The sequence below is a fragment of the Camelus ferus genome, chromosome 1 (genome assembly GCF_009834535.1).
Source record: "Camelus ferus isolate YT-003-E chromosome 1, BCGSAC_Cfer_1.0, whole genome shotgun sequence".
NCBI lineage: Eukaryota > Metazoa > Chordata > Mammalia > Artiodactyla > Camelidae > Camelus > Camelus ferus.
The window spans coordinates 61,831,786-61,850,500 of NC_045696.1; the positions used below are offsets into that span (position 1 = coordinate 61,831,786).

General features: G+C 35.9%; 1 protein-coding gene, 1 long non-coding RNA gene and 1 other non-coding gene across 5 annotated transcripts in view; 1 reads left to right on the forward strand and 2 right to left on the reverse strand.

The window, feature by feature from the left end:
• The window catches only part of SENP5 (SUMO specific peptidase 5), a 42,861-nt gene that overhangs the window by 12,400 nt on the left and 11,746 nt on the right, over positions 1-18,715 (forward strand). For 2 of the 3 annotated variants that reach the window (XM_014554440.2, XM_006178975.3), the window contains exons 2-6: positions 4,175-5,715; positions 12,758-12,863; positions 13,018-13,156; positions 13,419-13,466; positions 15,514-15,591. In XM_014554440.2, the coding sequence (XP_014409926.1) occupies positions 4,206-5,715; positions 12,758-12,863; positions 13,018-13,156; positions 13,419-13,466; positions 15,514-15,591 (1,881 nt within the window). In that variant the 5' untranslated portion in view covers positions 4,175-4,205. The remainder of the gene's footprint in view (positions 1-4,174; positions 5,716-12,757; positions 12,864-13,017; positions 13,157-13,418; positions 13,467-15,513; positions 15,592-18,715) is intronic. The other variant, XM_014554441.2, reaches the window with a different exon arrangement.
• On the reverse strand, positions 9,450-18,530 carry LOC116664158. Its single transcript, XR_004320515.1, has 2 exons — positions 17,954-18,530; positions 9,450-10,984 (listed from the first exon to the last, which is right to left on the reverse strand). It is a non-coding gene; the product is annotated as an uncharacterized LOC116664158 (long non-coding RNA).
• TRNAA-UGC lies at positions 14,089-14,160 on the reverse strand. Its single transcript has one exon. It is a non-coding gene; the product is annotated as a tRNA-Ala (tRNA).

Below are 18,715 nucleotides of genomic sequence, written 5' to 3' on the forward strand. Positions count from 1 at the left end.
TATTATGAGTTTATTTTATGGGGTGCACAAAGAGGCAGAAAATGTGTATTTTCTTATTTTTTTATTTTATGAAATATGGCTATAGTAAAGAATTTAACCTTGTCTCAAAAGAAAGCCTTTATCCTTGGCTTTTAGGAGGTGACCTCTAAACACTTGGAATGTCATGCCTGATTGGGGTATCTTTATTTGCCTGGGAGCCTTGGGTCACCCTCAGTATAACAGTATGATTTAGGATGGGGGTTGGCCACACCAGAAAAAACAACAGCATGATTTAGGGTGATGACTTTGGTATCAGTGGATCTCCAGAGGGGCTGAAGACTGAGCTCAGTCTATGTGGTCCATCAGTTAGGCCTATAAGCCCCAATAAAACCTCTGGACATCGAAGCTCAGGTGAGCTTCCTTGGCTGGCAGTCCTTGTCACAAATTGTCACACATTGGTGTTGGGAGAATAATCTGTCTTGGCTCCATGGGGACAGGACAGCAGGAAGCTCCTCATTTATTACCTCTTCTGGACTCTGCACTGTGTACTTCTTCACTTGCCTGATTTTAATCCATATTCTTAAGCTATAATAAACCATAGCTATTAATTTAATAGCTTTCAGTGAGTTCTGTGAGTCTTTCTGACAAATTATCAAACCTAAGGTTGATTTTGGAAACTCCTCGACCTTGCAGTTGTTGTCGGAGGTGAGAGTGATCTTGGGTGGACTGTTCTAACTGTATGCTTGGCTGAATTATACCATACCATTGATACTCACTTGAACTTTGTGTTTTTCACTTAATCTGGGAATCACTCCATTTTAATTCATAGACCACATCCTTATGCTTTTATAGCTTCATTCATTGTGCAGATGAATCATAGTTTATGTAACCACTATCCTATGTATGGGCATTTAGGTTGTTTCCAGTGTTTTGTGATTACAAACAGTGTTGCAGTGAATAACCTTGTACTATGTATTTTCATTATTACTGAAAGTATATCTTCAAGGTAAATTTCTAAAAGTTGAGTTGCTGGATTAATACTTCTATAGTTTTGTTAAATATTGACATATTTCCCTGAAATGATTTTATCAATTTATGTTTCCACCAGCAAAGAATGAAAGTTCCTTTTCTCCCACCAACAGAATGTGTTGCATAATTTTTGCCGATTTTTTTTTTTTACTGAGGTAAAATTGACATATAATATTATATTAGTTCCAGGTGTACAACATAATGATTTAATATTTGTACAATTGAGAAATGATTACACAGTAAGTCTAGTTAAATCCATCACCATACACAGTTCTAGTTCCCTCTAATAGTTTTTTTTTTTTTTTGTGATGAGGACTTTTAAGATTTACATTCTTAGCATCTTCTAAATATACAATAGAGTGCTGTTAATGATAGTCACCATGCTGCACATTTACATCCCACAACTGACTTATTTATGGAAGTTTGTACCTTTTGACCCCCTTCACCCATTCTATCCACCCCCTCAAGCCCCCTTGACGGTTTTTTAATGAGTGAGATTGAACATCTTTTCTTATGTTTAAGGGCTATTTAAAAATCTTTATTTGTGAATTATCTTCTTATGTCTTTTCTCCATTTTTCCATCAGCCTTTTTGTTCTTTATCCCTTAATTTAAGATATTAAATATTAGAGATATTAGCCCTTTACTTTCTATTGAGTTTTTCATTTTTGCTATTTTTAATTTCCAAGGCCTCCTTATAATTTTTTATTGTTCATTTAAAAAAAAATAATAACATCCTATTTTTTTCCACCCAATGGATGTAATATTTTCTTCTTAGAGGATAGTGTTAGTTTTTTTTTTCCTTCCCTCTTTTGTTTCATTGTGGTAAAATATACATAACATAAAATTTACCATTTTAATCATTTTTAGGTATAAAGTTCAGTGGCATTAAATATAATCACATTGTTGTGCAACCATCACCACCATCCATCTCCCAGATCCTTTTTTATCTTCCTAAACTGAAGCTCTACTCATTAAACAATAACTTTCCTTCTCTCCCCTCTTCAGTATTTTAAAATTGACTTCTCTAAATAAGCTTTTGCTTTAATCTGTTTTAGTCTACTTTTTACCTTTAGAAATCTAGTGATTCTTAGTTATCCAGTCATTTTAAAGGATGACCACTAAGAAGTTGCTTGAAAATTCTGAGCATGTGGTGTGACTTGTTAACTGTGGGTCATGCTGGGCCATTTTGGGGGGGATATCTGTCTTTTTTTTGTGGACGAATCAGATTCTTAGGGAAGAATCTTCCAAGCTCCTACTTGGCTGGGTAAGACAGATTGCCAGGGTTTGAGGAGATGAGTGGGAAGGTGTTAGGGGTCTTGTATTCAATATATTATTTCATCTTCAAACTGTGCTTGGGACCCCCTGTCTGCAGAACTTCCGTTTTATTCTTTCTAAAGGAGAACTTTCCAGTCTTGGGTAGGGGAGGGACAATTAATTAACTGCTGTGTAGAGTTAAAGAGAGGTTTGGGGTCTGATTGCTTCTTAAATTTGGGAGTAATTATTATGGCCTGTTTAATTGAGGCATCCCCTAATATCAGTATCTGTTGGTCTTTTCTCTTTGAATTATCTGTCCCTACTCCCAGGACTGATCTTCCCCTTAGGGGTATAAACCTTTCTGGGAGCTGAGTGGGGAAAGAGGTTAGGGAGGAATTCCCTATGTAAACTAATTTATCCTCCTACTGTGCCCCTGCCCTGAGTTGTGCATGATGTGCTTGACTGTTCTGATTCATCCTCCTCAGAAAGCGAAACTTTGGTTATCTGTTTTGTCACGGTAGGAGAAGGGATCTTGCTTCTGTTTCAGACTTCCAACCAGTCCTTACTTTTTCAGTCTCCTCATACCCTGACCTTCATAAGTGTTGCTGCTTCTGCTTCCAGAGCCTTGCCAAAGTCCTGTAACTTGCTTCTTGGCTTCCCCTGCTGCTGGCTTAGATTTCAGCTCTTTTGACCTTCTAAGTCTGTTATCACTCATTCATCTGCTTTCTTCTTTCAAAATTTTTATTGCTCTAGTCTACTTTTTGGTTGTCTTTGCCCTTGAGAGTTTTTGCCTTTTTAAAAACTCTTGTTTCTGAATTCTTAATGGGTTTGGGAGAGGGAACAGAGGTAAACACGTGTACAGTCCTCTTCCCACTCCCCACCCCCCTGCAGAGGAAACCGATGCACAGAAAGGTAGTACAACTTTTCTTAGTATATTATTAGTAAGCTGAAATTAGAATATTGAATTTTTGATTCATAGTTTTGCATTTCTTCTGCTCCACCTGCAGTGGCTCATGCCTTTCTTTCTAGGCTAAAGAACCTTCAGTAGTGTTAGATCTCATTAAATCTGAGGGGAAATCATGTTTGGTTTTTGACTATCATTTTCATCTACCATTTCTTGTAAGTGTGTTCCTGAAGTTTATATTTGTATGTATGTATGTGTGTGTGTGTGTGTGTGTGTGTGTGTATATATATATATATATATACACATATATATATATATGAAATTTGTGTTGGTTCTTTTATCTTATATTCACTTGAGAGCCAGACTACAACTGGATGAGAGCACCTGATAGAGTCCTGAGTCCTGTCTCCACATAGTCACTCAAAAAGTTTTTGACCGATGGACAGAGGGGAGACTGGTCCCCCTTTTGAGATACTGATATTTCATGAATGTATTGAATTTATGCCTGTGGATGACTAGACAGAGCAAAAGTACTTGCCCACCCTTTCTAAAATTTGCTGTATGGAACAAATTGTTTTCATATGGACTCAGTCTTAAATGGTGTCTAGTCCCCTGTCCTTTCTCTTTCATTTTACAAATGAGAACACAGAATTTGAGTGCCTCACTTAAAGTCACTTAGCTATTGAGAAGCAAGGCCAACACTTAAAAATTCTCTCCTGATCCGTGCCCTGCCTACGACATCAGAAACTGGCTGCATATTGGAAAATGATCCTTGAAACTTACTTCTGTCAGAGGCAGGTACAGTAAATGCAGTCATGTTGGAATACTCATGTCTTCCCTCTTTAATTTTCACTGTGAGGAAATCTTGATCAGGTGGAATCTCACTAGGTCTGATAGTGTAAATTGGACTTCATGTGCTTTTCTCCAATTTTCTAACTCATACTGTGGTGAATAATATGACCTTATTTTTAGGGTAGAAATGTAACTTTTCTTTCTCTTCTTTCCAGCTGCTTCCAGGTCTCATTATGCATCAGAAAAATGAAAAAACAGAAGAAAAGTCTATGGAGGAAAAGAATCCACTTAGCCTTTTCTGAGAAATGGAATACTGGGTTTGGAGGCTTTAAGAAGTTCTACTTTCACCAACACTTGTGCATTCTGAAAGCTAAGTTGCGAAGGCCAGTTACTTGGAGCAGGCAGTTGAGGCATTTCCAGTGCAGAAAGAGGGCCCTTCAAAACCAGAAAACGTGGAACCAGGATGAACCCCTTATTGCTAAGGCAAAGTCCAGTGTGGCTGCTCAGAATCTTAGTACTTTGTCCTCTAAAGTGAAGAGAAAAGACACTAAACACTTCATTTCCTCCTCAAGGACACTCCTGAAATTTCAAGCAGAGAAGTTGCTGTCATCAGCAAAGAATTCTGACCATGAATACTGCGGAGAGAAAAATCTCTTGAAGGCAGTTGCTGACTTACCAGCAAATTGTGTGTTAAGTCAGGCCAATGGTCACAGACCTAGGACGGAGTCACAGGCTTCTGACTTTCCTATGAAGTTCAATGGGGAGAGCCAAAGTCCAGGTGAGAGCGGCACAGTTGTGGTCACCTTGAGCAACCATAAGAGAAAGCGCTTTTATTACGGCTGCTGCCAAGGGCTGGAGCGCCACAGGAATGGGGGACCCCTGATTCCAAAAAATTTCCAACTTAAGCAACATAGAAGAATAAAAGTATCTCTTCATATGATGTATGAGAAATTATCGATGATTAGATTTCGGTACAGGATTCTCAGATCCCAGCACTTCAGAACAAAAAGCAAAGTTTGCAAGCTAAAAAAAGCTCAGCGAAGCTGGGTGCAGGTCACTGGGGACCATCAAGAGACCCTTAGGGAGAACCGTGAGGGTGGCAGTTGCAGCCCATTCCCTTCCCCAGAACCTAAAGACCTTTCTTGTCAGCATCAACCATACCTTTCAGATATGGACAGCAATGCTGTGGTGAAGGGAAAGAACTCTCATGTGCCTGATGGCCACGCTAAAGGAAGCCCTCTCGTGGGCAAGGAGCTTAGTTTAGACGAAGCATTCCCTGACCAGCAGAATGGCAGTGCCACATATACCTGGGAACAGTCACCCTGTTCCTCTCCTAAGTGGGAGTGTGCAGAGCTGATTCATGATTTCCCCTTACCAGAACATCGTTCTAGTAGTGTGTTTATCTCGGAAACTGAGAGAGAAGCTATGGCTCTGGGTCAGGAAAATCGGACAAGTACTGTCAATGATGACAGAATAAAACTGTCAGAGTCTGGGGCAGATCAGTCTGTAAGTAGTGTAGATGGGCCTGTGTCTGAAGAGACTGTTCAAAATGAGAGCTCATGCCAGATGGATGAGGATGGATCATTCAAGCAGAACATTCTTAGTTCTAAGTTGCTGGACCACCCTTACTGTAAAAGTCCACTGGAGGCTCCTCTGACGTGCAGTGGACTCAAACTAGAAAATCAAGTGGGAGGTGGGAAGAACAGTCAAAAAGCCTCTCCAGTGGATGATGAACAGCTGTCAATCTGCCTTTCTGGTATGCACTCTTCCTTTATTCTCCCCAGTCTCCAGCCACACTTGCTGTCCATTGTCCTATCTAGGAGAGTCCTGTTGTTTCCTTCCACACATGGATTTCCCTTTAAGCAAGTAGACATTCTTTTTGAAGCCTTTGATATTGCTGTATTATATAGATGTTCCATAACTTACTTAATTCTTGACTGACGGACACTTGTGTTGCTTCCAGTTGTTTCCTTCTATAAACAATGGTGCAGTGAAATTACTTCTTTATACTTATACAGTTGTTTCTGTAAGTTAAATTCCTAGTAGTAGAATTGATGGTAAAAGAATACTCACACTTAAATTTTTAAGTTAATTGCTAAGTTACCCTCCGAAAAGTTAAACGAGTTTGCACTTGTTAAACTTTGCTAGTCTCATAGATTGCATGAGAATTCTTTGTTTTAATTCTTTGTGTTTTTAGGTTTAAAGTTTGAACATCTTTTTCTATGTTGGCCATTTTTTATTTGTACATAATTTTCCTTTGCCTATTTTTCTGTTGAATTGTTTATATTTTATTTAATATATAAAAAGCTCCTATGTACCAGGCACTGTACTAGTTCTAAGAATGTAGCAACAAACAGGATACACTGATTCCTACCTTCATGTTCCTTAGCATCATTATAGTTTTAAAGATGTTAAATTAAATTTTGGTAAAAGCCTTCAGTATCCTGACTTTGTAACTGATATTTTTGCTCAACAGAAAACTTCAGTTCTTACATAGTACAATTTATATGTCTTTACTTTATGGTTTCAAGTTTCTACATCATGCTTTCAAGTCTTCTTGTCAAAATCTACCTCCATGAAGTCAGTTAGTATAAACATTCTTGGAAGACAGTAGAGCAGTATCAGTCTTCAGCTCATTCCTTTCCTTGTAATTTGTCCAAGATATAAAAGAGTACAAATATATTTGTACAGGGACATTACGTATAGTATAGTCTTGGTAGTAAAAACTGAAGACAGCAACAAGTGTTTCTATGGACATATAAATTACAGCACATCCAGACACTAGTATACCATGAAACTGTTAAAGAAAAAATTCAATCTTTATTTTGATACTAACCATTGTCTATGTAAAGTCAAAAAAGCAAGTTGCAAAACAGAAGGATGCCGTTTTGTTAAAAGATATATGTGGACATATGTAGGATGAGTACATATATGTACGTGTGATGTGCATTTGTATAGGACAAATCTGGACAGATATATCAAAGTGTTATAAATGTCTTATTCTGGGGAGTTAGGAGAGTTCTTAGTGGTTTAAACAATTCTAACACTTTGTTTTCTTAACTATTAAGTATGTATAAAAAAGCTTTTCCCACAAAAAAGACAATACAGAGTCCTAGGAAATCTTTAAAAAGATAATTTGTTGTTTATTCTGTCCTAGAATGAAGATAGATTTTCCTACTATGAGGTTAGCAGAACCATGATTCATAAACCTGAAAAAGTTAACATTTACCCACAAATACCAGTTAACTTATAAATATAGATGTAGCACTTCCAAAAACAGTTATTAAATTGAATATATCCTATAGTAAAACTGCAGCATGACATGAAGACATAGGAATTGTCATAGAATTCGTAGTTCATGATCTGTACTGTAATTATTTTAATAGGCTAAGGGAGAAAAACCATGGCACCTCAGCAAGTACTGTAGGCTTGTTTCCCTTATGTTTAAATCTCTTAGAAAACTAGAAATAAAGAAAACTTCCTTCACTTGGTAAAGAATATCTGTCAGAAACCAATAGCAGTTCCAGGTTTAAGAGGATGAAATAAGCCCATGGAATCTTTTCCTCTCCTATGAAATCTATAAAATTGTAGAAAATATGTTAAAAACATGTGTGTCTCTGTAGTCAAAAACAAGAAGAGTTTTGGTGGATCACAAACAGAAACTCCTACATGGCAGCAAGTAGAGACAGGGTCCAGAGAGGAACCCCAGCAGCAGAAGGAAGATTAGTGCAGGAAAATGGTGCAACACTGGGAGTGTCCCATTTCTGGAGATAGTGGAGGTGAGGAGGAAAGGGGAGACTTATTGTAAAAGGTTGAGGAGTTGGAGAATCTCCACAAAAGCATCTCTCCCTGCCTGTGCCACATCCCAGCAGAGAGGATATCTCTTATCAAGCTGAAATCCCTCCCCTCAATTTTACTGAAATATAATTGACATACAGCGCTGAAATTCTAAGGATAGGTGGGGAGACACAGGACATTTCCCTCTCCCCCTGCTCCATTACTTGTAACACCTGACAAGAATGAAGAACAACCCTTTCCAGAACAGTGTTGGAGGTTCTTAGCATCCCCACATTGAAAACAGTTCCAAGACATAGCAAAAGCTCCTGTCCATTACAGCCCTCCCTCCACCCAGCAAGTTACTCAAGTAGTGATGAGCCTACATCTACCACCAGACATCTGAGGAAAGCCAACACAATGGACGAGACAAAACAAATAAGAGAACTAAACCTGAGTAATAAGAATGAATAGAGCAATCAGAATAAGAATCAATATAGGACAATCAGTATGGTAGATACTCCTTTGACTGACTGACAGCATTGTTGCATGGTATGCTGAATGCTGGCTCTTCTCTAATATAACTGCATGTTATGCTCATTTTGTATTTATATATTTATTAAGATCCCATTTTACTTATTAAAATTTACTTTTTGTTTCATGTTTTTATCAAATACTGCATCAGCTGATGAAATATGAATTCAGAAAGTTACTCCCTTCAAATCAAGTTGAATGCTTTGCAGTGACAGTAAGTTGCAGAAAAATAATACTGGGTTATATTTGTACAAGACAACTTTAAAAGATTTGAGGGAGGATAGAAAAATCTAGATTGTATTCAGATTAGCTATCTGTTTTGGAAGGATAAGAAATAGATTCCTATATCACAATATATTCCAGATGGATTAAAAATTTAGTTAGAAACAGACACAAAAACTTGAACACAAATGTTCGTAGCATTGTTATTCATAATAGCCAAAAAGGGGAAACTACCTAAGTGTCCACCGAAGAATAGATAAATAAAATTTGGTATATCTATACAATGGGATATTATTCTGCCATAAAAAGGAGTGAAGAACTGATATGTTTCAGTGTGGGTGAACCTTGAAAACATGCCAAGTGAAAGAAATCAGACATAAAATGTTACATACTATATGATTCTGTTGATTTGAAATGTTCAGAGTAGGCATATAGAAAAGTAGATTAATGGTTGCCTGGGGGTGGGGAGAGCAAGGAATGAGGAGTGACTGCTAACAGGTGCAGAGATTCTTTGTGGGGTAATGCAGATGTTCTGAAATTAGATAGTGGTGATGGTTGTACAACTCAAAATATACAAAGAAATCTCTGAACTGTAAACTTTAAAAGGGTGAATTTTGTGGTACATGAATCATAGCTCAAGCTGTTAAAAAGCAACACAAGAGACCATTTTTTTAAATCTCATGTTGATAAGACATTTTAAGCATGGTGGGAAACTCAAAAGTAATAAAAATGTACTAATTTGATTCCATAAATGTTAAATGAATTAAAGGTCATCAGTAGGGAATTGATTAAAATGTGGCAAATCAACTTAATGGACTACTAGATTGTTTTGAATTGACTTAGGAAAAATAAAATTCATGTATTGAATGGAAAAAAGTGGCTTCAAGAAGAGTGAGTATAGTTTGCTGTTTACATGTTTCAGACATACATGTTCATAAGGGCAAAAAATTTCTAAAGGAATTACGGATTGACTGCCATTTTATTTTAAAATGTTTATGGTCCTATGTTAGGAAAAAAACTACTTAAAGCTTGTTCCCATTTCAAGTTTATAAGAGTATTCAATCCTATTTTCTTCTCGACTGTTAATGTGTTATTTTTACATTTAGCTGTTTGGTAAAAGGAAAGACGGATCCTCACCTCATTCTTTACACCAAGATGAATTTCAACTGTGAATAAAATGTTTAGTCAGTAATTCTAATACTGTTTACTGATTAATTCATCTTTTCCCCATGATTGCCGCTTGCCATTTGGATCCCTTTCTAGTTGGTTTCTCTCCATAATAACACTGTTGTGCTTTAATTACTGTAGTTGGTTTTATAGTTCAACGGACTTGGCCCTCCTCCTCTTCTCTCTTGCTCCTATTCACCTCTTTCCTTAAAATCCTTACCAAAAATTTCTAGGAATTTCCTACATTTTTGTTGCACAATGAATTTGGGGTTTATTTTTAAATTAAACGAACAATGGTGTTTGATTTATTGCATTATATTAATAGATTAATCTAGGGAAAATTGCATTCATTTCAATCTGGAGTTTTCCTGTTCAAAAAACAATTACTCCATTTATTGACCTATGTCCCTTACTAAAATTTGGTAGTGTTTTACACATTCCTTAAGTTTATTCTTCGATATCTTACACCTTTGTCATTTGTGGTGGGACCTTTCTGATGTGTATTGTATGTTTTAGGAGAACCAAATGGCTGCATTTCTTGTGTGCACAACACAATGAACACCTTTCCACTTATAGGGTGGGATGTGACCCAAGTCAGTTGTCTAAAGAAAAAACTGTCCACTACAGTTGATTTAACATGATGAGTAATTTAACTTCTAAAATAACATCTCAGTTTTTGTTTTTCATATTATTACTTTTTGTACTTTCAGGATAGAATATAATTCAAACTCTAGTTGTTGTTTTGTTTTTTCCTAACATTTTATCCTTTGTTTCTTGGTCATATTGAAATTTTAGTACTTTTGGAGTAAAAGAAATTGTGTGTTCCAAATGTTTTTTCCTTTTTGGTTCCTTGGTTTGGTAAAAGCAAGTGGATAAAGAATAATGAATTTAACTCTTTTTAAGAAGTCTGTGTTCTGGCCCACGGATATTAAAAGGGAAAGGTAAAGTGAAGAACTAAGTTGTTTATGTAGAGAAAAGATAATAGGTATTTCCTGCTTAGGAGGTGGCACAGCATAGTAGTTAATGGCTCAGTTTCTGTTGTCGCATAACCTACAATCATCTTAGTTCTGCCGTGTGTTCGTTAAGGGTCCTTGGGGAAGTTACTTAACCTCCTGTCTCCATTTGTAAAGTAGGGATGCTTTCTAACACATAGGATAGTTAAAAGGATGAAATGAGATATGCTAGTGCTCGTCTTATGAGTGCTTTTTAACTGTTGTTTTACTTCTGGTCCTAGTGAGATAATGGTGTGCATCAGAGAGACGTCGTTAGGGTTCTCTTTGAAGATCAGGTAGGGTCTTTCTACTGCGTTAGGAGTCCATGTTTATCATCTGAAAATGAAAACAAAAATATAGATTAAGAGGAAAAATATAACAACTTAACCCCCTCCCCTCCCCCAGATACTACCATCCAGAAATAACATTGTTAGTGAGGACACTCTTGTTACATGTTTGGAATTGGAGTCCATGTCCCTTTGATAGAGGAGACTGCTTTCATATTTGGAGGGTCTCAATTAAGGTTGCTGGACCTAAAGTTTAATTTTTTGTTATTAGGGGCATTACTTTTTATAAAATTTATTCCTTAAATGCAGTTTCTCAAATGTTAGGATTCCTTATCGTCTGTTGAGGTCCATTCTCCCATGTAGACACAAGGCTCTGCTTGGATAACTATAAGGTATGATACAGTAAACACTACACGGAAACATAGGCTCTGTTCCTAGTTTGGAAGTCCCAAATCTTCACCTCCTACTCTGGCTAAACTGGAGCACAGAACTCCCTTTCTGTTTTCCTTATGCGTAAAGCCTAGACCAGAACCATACATAAGCAAGCACCTTTTTCCTGCTTACTACATCCTACCTTTGCTCTTGTCTTAAGCCTTTCAAATTGAGAGCCACTCTGGTGGGAGACTGACAGGAGGAAAAAAAGGTTTTTCACACTTTTCTCTGTCCTCTCCCTTAACAAAACACTCCATTCCCAGTCACTCTGTTGTGATTATTCCTGTTCATTCTGTATTGATGCATAGCAGGGGCCATTCTTCAAGTTAGAAAGGGGGCTGGATGTGAATATATGTGTATATATATGCATGACTGGGACATTGTGCTGTACACCAGAAATGGACACATTTTAACTGACTGTACTTTAATAAAAAAATTTTTTTAAAGGGAAGGCAGATAAAATAAGTGGCTAACAGTCTTTATTTTTTCCATCTTAACTCAGTGGACTTAAATGTGGGACTGATGGTTAGCCAGACTGTTGCTCTCCCCACTCAGCATCAGTGAACAGCCTAAGTCATACACTTCTCTGAACCTCTAAGCCTTCCCTCAGCTTCTTTATATTTACTTAGAAGTAATGGCCTGGTTTTATTTCCTAGGGTATTTTTAGGTATATTTCTTCAGTGGATCCTCTTGGAAGCCATTAAAATGCATATACATATTTAAATTGACCTGAAGACTATCCTATATACTGACCAAGAAGTCATCCTTTAATTCTGTTTCCTCTTTTAAAATGTGCCTCACCAGCTGTTATCCAGTTAAGTTCACCTCACAGGGTTACGCAGTATCATGAGTATAATAACTGTCAAATTGTATGTTACTAAAAATGCTTTAGAATTTGTCCCTTGTTATTAATAAGATGTGAAATTACACACCTTTGTCAAATAATACAGTGACAGTGATCTCAATTAATTCCCTTGTTATTTTTAAAAAGATAACTTCTTTCGTTACTAAATGTGATAGACATATTTAACCAGGTGATTAAGCCCTTTAGATTTTACTCTTTAGGAGAAAGGATTCTTCTCCAAGGTTAAGCTACTAAAAAATGTCAATCTTTAGTTTCAGGTAGCCATTCTCTTTCTAACAATGCATCAGTAACTTAAAACTCCAATGTGAAATCATGACCTAGAGTATTTCTAGATTGGAATGGTGAGGGCCTGATCCATTTCCTTTTTTTAAAAAAGATAACTTTAAAAATTTTTTATACAGTATAATACATGTAGCAGTGCTGGTTAAATGTATATTAAGTGTTGTGTATAGGTTAAGTATAGAGAGAATGACTTTACTGAAAATGGCTTTTCCATCTTAATTTTTCTTCCTTCCTTTATTTAAGGATTCCTAGATGAGGTTATGAAGAAGTATGGCAGTTTGGTCCCACTCAGTGAAAAAGATGTCCTTGGAAGATTAAAAGATGTCTTTAATGAAGACTTTTCAAATAGGTTTGTTAATGATGCTTAAGTTAAGCCCTTGAAAATAAAATTGTTGACATATATGACTTTTCTCTTGATTAAAGAAAAAGATACTTAGCAATAAATCGAGTTGAACTTATGTGTTTTTTTTTTTTTTCCTTTTCTTTCAAAATATTTGTTTCAGAAAACCATTTATCAATAGGGAAATAACAAACTATAGGGCCAGACATCAAAAGTGCAACTTCCGCATCTTCTACAATAAACACATGCTGGATATGGATGATCTGGCAACCCTGGATGGTCAGAATTGGCTGAATGACCAGGTTAGTGTATTGTAGATTCTCAAAGTGGAAAAGTTGCAGAGGATGTTGGACAATAAAATATAATTGATAACCTCTGGGTTGGTCTCACAATTATCTTTTGGAATCAAGGATTCTTTATTGCTTACTGAAGTGACTTATTCATTAATCCCAGTATCCAAAAGGCTTGATTACTATTAGCAGTATCAATATGTTATTCATTCTGAATGGGGCATTCTGAATTGGATAGGGGTTAGTGAGCTGGTTTTATGTTGACTTTTTGTAGGTCATTAATATGTACGGTGAGCTGATAATGGATGCAGTCCCAGAAAAAGTAAGTGAAAATTTTCTCTTAATTCAGGAGGGTCCTTGTATATTAAAGGACTTTTGTTTTGTTTTGTTTTTTAACTATATAATTATTTGATATTTCTTAGATTTTTAGAAAACATTAGGTTTTGTCTTTGTCTTGTGCTAGGGTTGGGCATAAGTTCTGTAAAGTCATGTCAGCATAAGAAAGTCATGATCCCAGTGTTTTCCTGCTTATTTGTTTCGGAGTGGATTTTTTTTGATATCTTGAGGAGGCTTTTTTTTTAAGTAGGGAGATGCACAAAAGGGATTATTTGATTTACGGTTTTAAATTTAGCTTAATGTCTTACTCCCTTTAAAAATGTAGTAAAGTAGTATTCATTTTCATTTTTTCTTGGATTAGTCTTTGATAGTTCAAATACAGACCACCCCCCTTAAACTCTAAAATTCCCTTAAGACCTTAATTACGCATCAGAACTTTTAAAAAATTTAATATGTTAATTTTTCTTTCTGAGTGTTTAAATTCCCTGATGGGCAGCCTTTGATTTCAACAAGCAAAACCTTTCAAGTTCTTCCTTTTTCAAGGTCTGTCTTCCCTCGATCCCTCCCTCCCTCCCTCGCTTCCTCCTCCCCCCACCACCTTCCCTTCTTGTAGGTACTGGGGATTGAACCCAGGACCTTGTGCATGCAGAGCACGTGCTCTGCCACTGAGCTATACCCTCCTCCCTCCAAGTACTTTATAAACTTTTATAAATCTAATAATTTAGACAGGCAAATATAATGAATCTCAGATTCCAACACTACTTTATGAATATAGACAAAATGTCTGACATTCCACTTAAAAATCACAAATTTGTTATGCATTTTAAATTGAAATGAGGGTAGTCTGTCAGATTCTTTAATATGTCTAATTCTCTTAATCATCAGTTTAAATCTAAACACATACAGATGATTTTTAATATAAAGTATTAATTTCAGGGGTATAATTTCCCTTCATAACTGCTACATTTAATTCTAAACCTTCATTGGATTAAAAGGACACTTAATAAGGCAGTGGTTTTCCAAGTGTAGTCCCCAGACCAGCAGCATCAGTATTACCTGGGAATTTACTAGGGATGCAGATTTTTGGACTCTAGCCCACATCTACTGAATCAGAAACTGGAGGTAGGGCCCAGCAATCTATGTTTTGACAAGCCTTTCAGATTCTGAAGCCCTCGAAGTTTGAGAATCACTGCTCTAGAGATAGCCAGAATCACTACACCCTTTTTATTGATATGTAGAGGTGCGTGGTTCTCAAAACAAATGTGTAACAGAATCGTCAGAAACCAGATTGCTGAGCCTCACTTCAGCCTCACCTCAGAGTTTCTGCTTTATTAGGTCTGGAGTGGAGCCTGAGAATTACATTTTAACATGTTCCCAGGTGATGCTGATACTGCTGGTCTGGTGACACATCCTGAGCACCTCAGCACTAAGGGATCAGTTTTACCATCTCAAGAGAGTCAGTTACTGAGTGAATACTTTAAGACCACAGTATGTTTACTCTCAGGTGAGCTGATACTAATTTATAAGTCAGAAGTTTGAAAAAGCCAAGGATGCAGGCTGTGATGCCGTATGACCAAGTAATTCTTTCAGTGCTAGAAATGATCACGCTAAGGCCTTTTTATAGTTGTGACTACAGAGTCTCCAAATCCACATCCTTCAGTTGGGGTTAGTTTTGGAATCCACATCCCTTGAGTTCAAGGTATTATTACCTCATTCTTTCATAGCCTCTTTCAAATTTATCACCTAATTTGAAGAGATTTATCAGGTTGCTTTTTTACATGATTGGATTCAGGTAATCTATTTACTTCCCCATTCCACTTCTGACTACACCCCACAGCTGTAAGGTCATTCTAATGAAAATTTGAAAGTCTTCTGTGAACTGAGTAATACATTTTGGTCATTATTCTTAAGAAGAAGCTTTTCCTCATTTTTATGTTTATCTTACATTGAGAGATTTTTAAAATTTCCGTTTCTTTTGACGTTAAATCTGGGTACAGCTTAATCTGAGTGCTTGTATTTGATATCTCTTCTAGGTTCACTTCTTCAACAGCTTTTTTCATAGACAGCTGGTAACCAAAGGATATAATGGAGTAAAAAGATGGACTAAAAAGGTATTCTATTTCTTTTTTATTCTAAATTTGAAATGCAGATGATAAGCCACTTTGAGTGGAAGGACAACTTTAATGCCAATATGATGTTAATTAGAAACAGACTCTAATGTAAGTTTTTTATTGTTTCTTTTAAATCTTTTTGTTTGAAAGACAAGACACTTGAGTCTTGAGCCTACCCAGTTGACTGGAATATGCTATAACAGAAAGCCTGGGCTGGAAGTAAATAGTTCTGACAATGCTATTAGCTTGCTGTGCAACTTGGAAAAGACACTTAATTTGGGCTTTAGATTGCTTATTTATAAAACAAAATGATAAATCACAGTAATCCCTAAGGTTCCTTCCAACCTTAATTTCTCTCTATATTCATTGATTTGTCAGAGACATTTTAAAAGCCACCTTATATTCTGTTTTTGATATTTTGGAAAAAATTACCAGCAGATTCAAATTCCACAATCATTGTTCTAGAGATATTGTAACTTCGCCTTTTACACTGAATGGGTTAGTGAAATTAAGAGTAAGTCTTGGGGCAGGGGAAATAGCTCAGGGATAGAGTGCCTGCTTAGCATGCACAAGGTCCTGGGTTCAATCCCCTGCACCTTCATTTAAAAAAAGAAAAAGGAAAAAAAAGAGTAAGACTTACATTGTGGGTGGAAATAATTTTTTGCAAAGTTCGAATACCTGATTGAGCATTGCTTTGTAGCTAATATGTGCAAGGTGTCATCAGTAGTGCCAAGATAAATGAAATGTGGTTTAAGGGCGCAAATCTGGGGAAATAGATATAATGAACTCAGGAGTCAGACCTGGTTCAGAGCCTAGTTCAGCTACTTACCAGTTGTAAGACCTTGGGCAAATTACTTAATTTCTTTAAGCTTCAGTTTCCTCATCTTTAAAATAGGAATATTAATGGTATTTACCTTGTTATGGGAATTAAATGAGATAATGCATGTAAACTACTAAGCACATGGTAAACAGTAAGTGGTGATCTTTTTCATATTATGATGGTAGAAGCATGGGAGACTAGTGTAGCTGGAATGCAGAGAGCAAAGAAGAGAGTGGCATGAAGTAGTCTGATTGAGACATGTAGGGCCTTAAGGTCTATGTGTTGAATTTTATCCTAAATGTGTAAGAATCTCTTGAAGGGTTCTAGGTAACAATAGCCAACTTGTAGTCTGCTCTAGCGGCACTGAAGATGATGGATGACTGTGGAAGCAAAGTTGTTGTGGGTAGAATAGGAGGCCACTGAAGATTTTAGAATGGTAGCAGGAGAGATGAGTGATGTACACAATTATGAGTGTGATCTAGGAAGTAAAACTAACAGGCTTGGTGGAGTTTGTTATGAGGATGAAGGAAAAAGAAGTGTCAAAGATGACTTCCAGTTATGGGTTTGTGCCACTGGATGGGCTGTGGTGGTGTTTATATTAGAAAAATTGAGGACAACTAATTAGTAGGGGACTGGTCAAATTAAGATTATACACTCATATAGTAGTATGTAGCTGAGGAAAGATAAATACATATAGTATGGAGTAGAGAAAAGAAATATTATTATGGGTTTGGTTCCAGACCACCACAATAAAGTAAGTCACCGAATTTTTTGATTTCCCAGTGCATGTAAAAGTTATATTTATACTGTATTGTATTAAGTTTGCAATAGCATTATGTCTGAAAAAATAACATACATACCTTAATTAAGAAGTATTTTATTGCTGAAAAATGCTAACCATCATCTGAGCCTTTGGTGAGTTATAGTAGTAGTATCAAAGATCACTGATCCAGATCACCATAACAAATATAATAATAATGAAAAAATTTGAAATATTGTGAGATCTACCAAAATGTGACACAGATATGAAATAAAGAAATGTTGGAAAAATGGCACCAATAGACTTGCTCAGTGCAGGGTTGCCAAAAACCTTCAATTTGTAAAATAAAAACACAATATCTGCAAAGTGCAGTAAAACAAAGTATGTCCTGTAAATAGCATGGAAAAATATATACTCATGGAATAATATCTGAATAATAAACATAAGAATGAAGGAATAAAGTCAAGTATAAATTTATGAGTCATTTCATTAAATAGAATTAAATTGTTCCATTCTCTGGATCCTCTCAGACTGGATTAAATCACAAAATCCAACTATATGCTGTATATAAGAAATAAACATAAGATAATATAAAAAAGAAAGCTTGAAAACAAGGTGACAGGTGAAGAGGTACAAGGCAAATACAAACTAAAAGAAAGAAGTGGCAGACAGAAAAAGGAATAGCAGTATTAACAGCAGATGAGGTAGAATTTAAGGTGAAAAGTACACTGATAAAACTTCTGTACATAGAAGATATAACAGTATTAAAGAAACAAGGAGACCTTGATAAACAGGTCTTGATAGTGGAAGGCCTCTCATAGTTGAACAATCTAGTAGACAAAAAATAAGATCATAAATAAAAATTATACAACTAACATATTTGGATTAATAGATATTTACTAGATCTCTATACCCCTCAAAAAGAGAATAAATATACATTTATACCTGCATCTAAGGAACATTTGTAAAAATTGATCATGTAAGCTGGCCACAAAGAAAATTACACACACACTTTCTTGAGCACAATTAAGTCAAATTAAAAATAAATAATAAAAGATGACTAAAAAACCTTAACTGCAAAATTTTACATATGATATAACCCTTGGACCTAAAAGAAAATAAAAAAGGAAATTATATACAAACTTTCTAGGAAGGGATGGAAAGGGGAACACATCTTACCAAACAACTATGGAACGTAATAAAGCTGTTTTGAGGAAAAAATAATGGCCATAAATGCCATTATTATTAAAAGATGAAAAATAGAAGAATTAAGTACTCACTAAATTAGATTACATTGAGATAAATTACAGAATGACCAAGGATTTGAATGCAACAAAACTTACACAATGAAAGTACTAAGAAAATCCATAACAAACTTTTAGAAACTACTCTGAGAGTAGCAAATTCCATTCTAAGTATAGCTTAAAACTCAGATGGTATAAAAGAAAAACAAATTAATTCAAATTTACATAAAAAGACAAACAGGAAACTAGGGAAAATATTTACAGCTCATATATTTCTTAATATATAAAGGGCTTCTACAA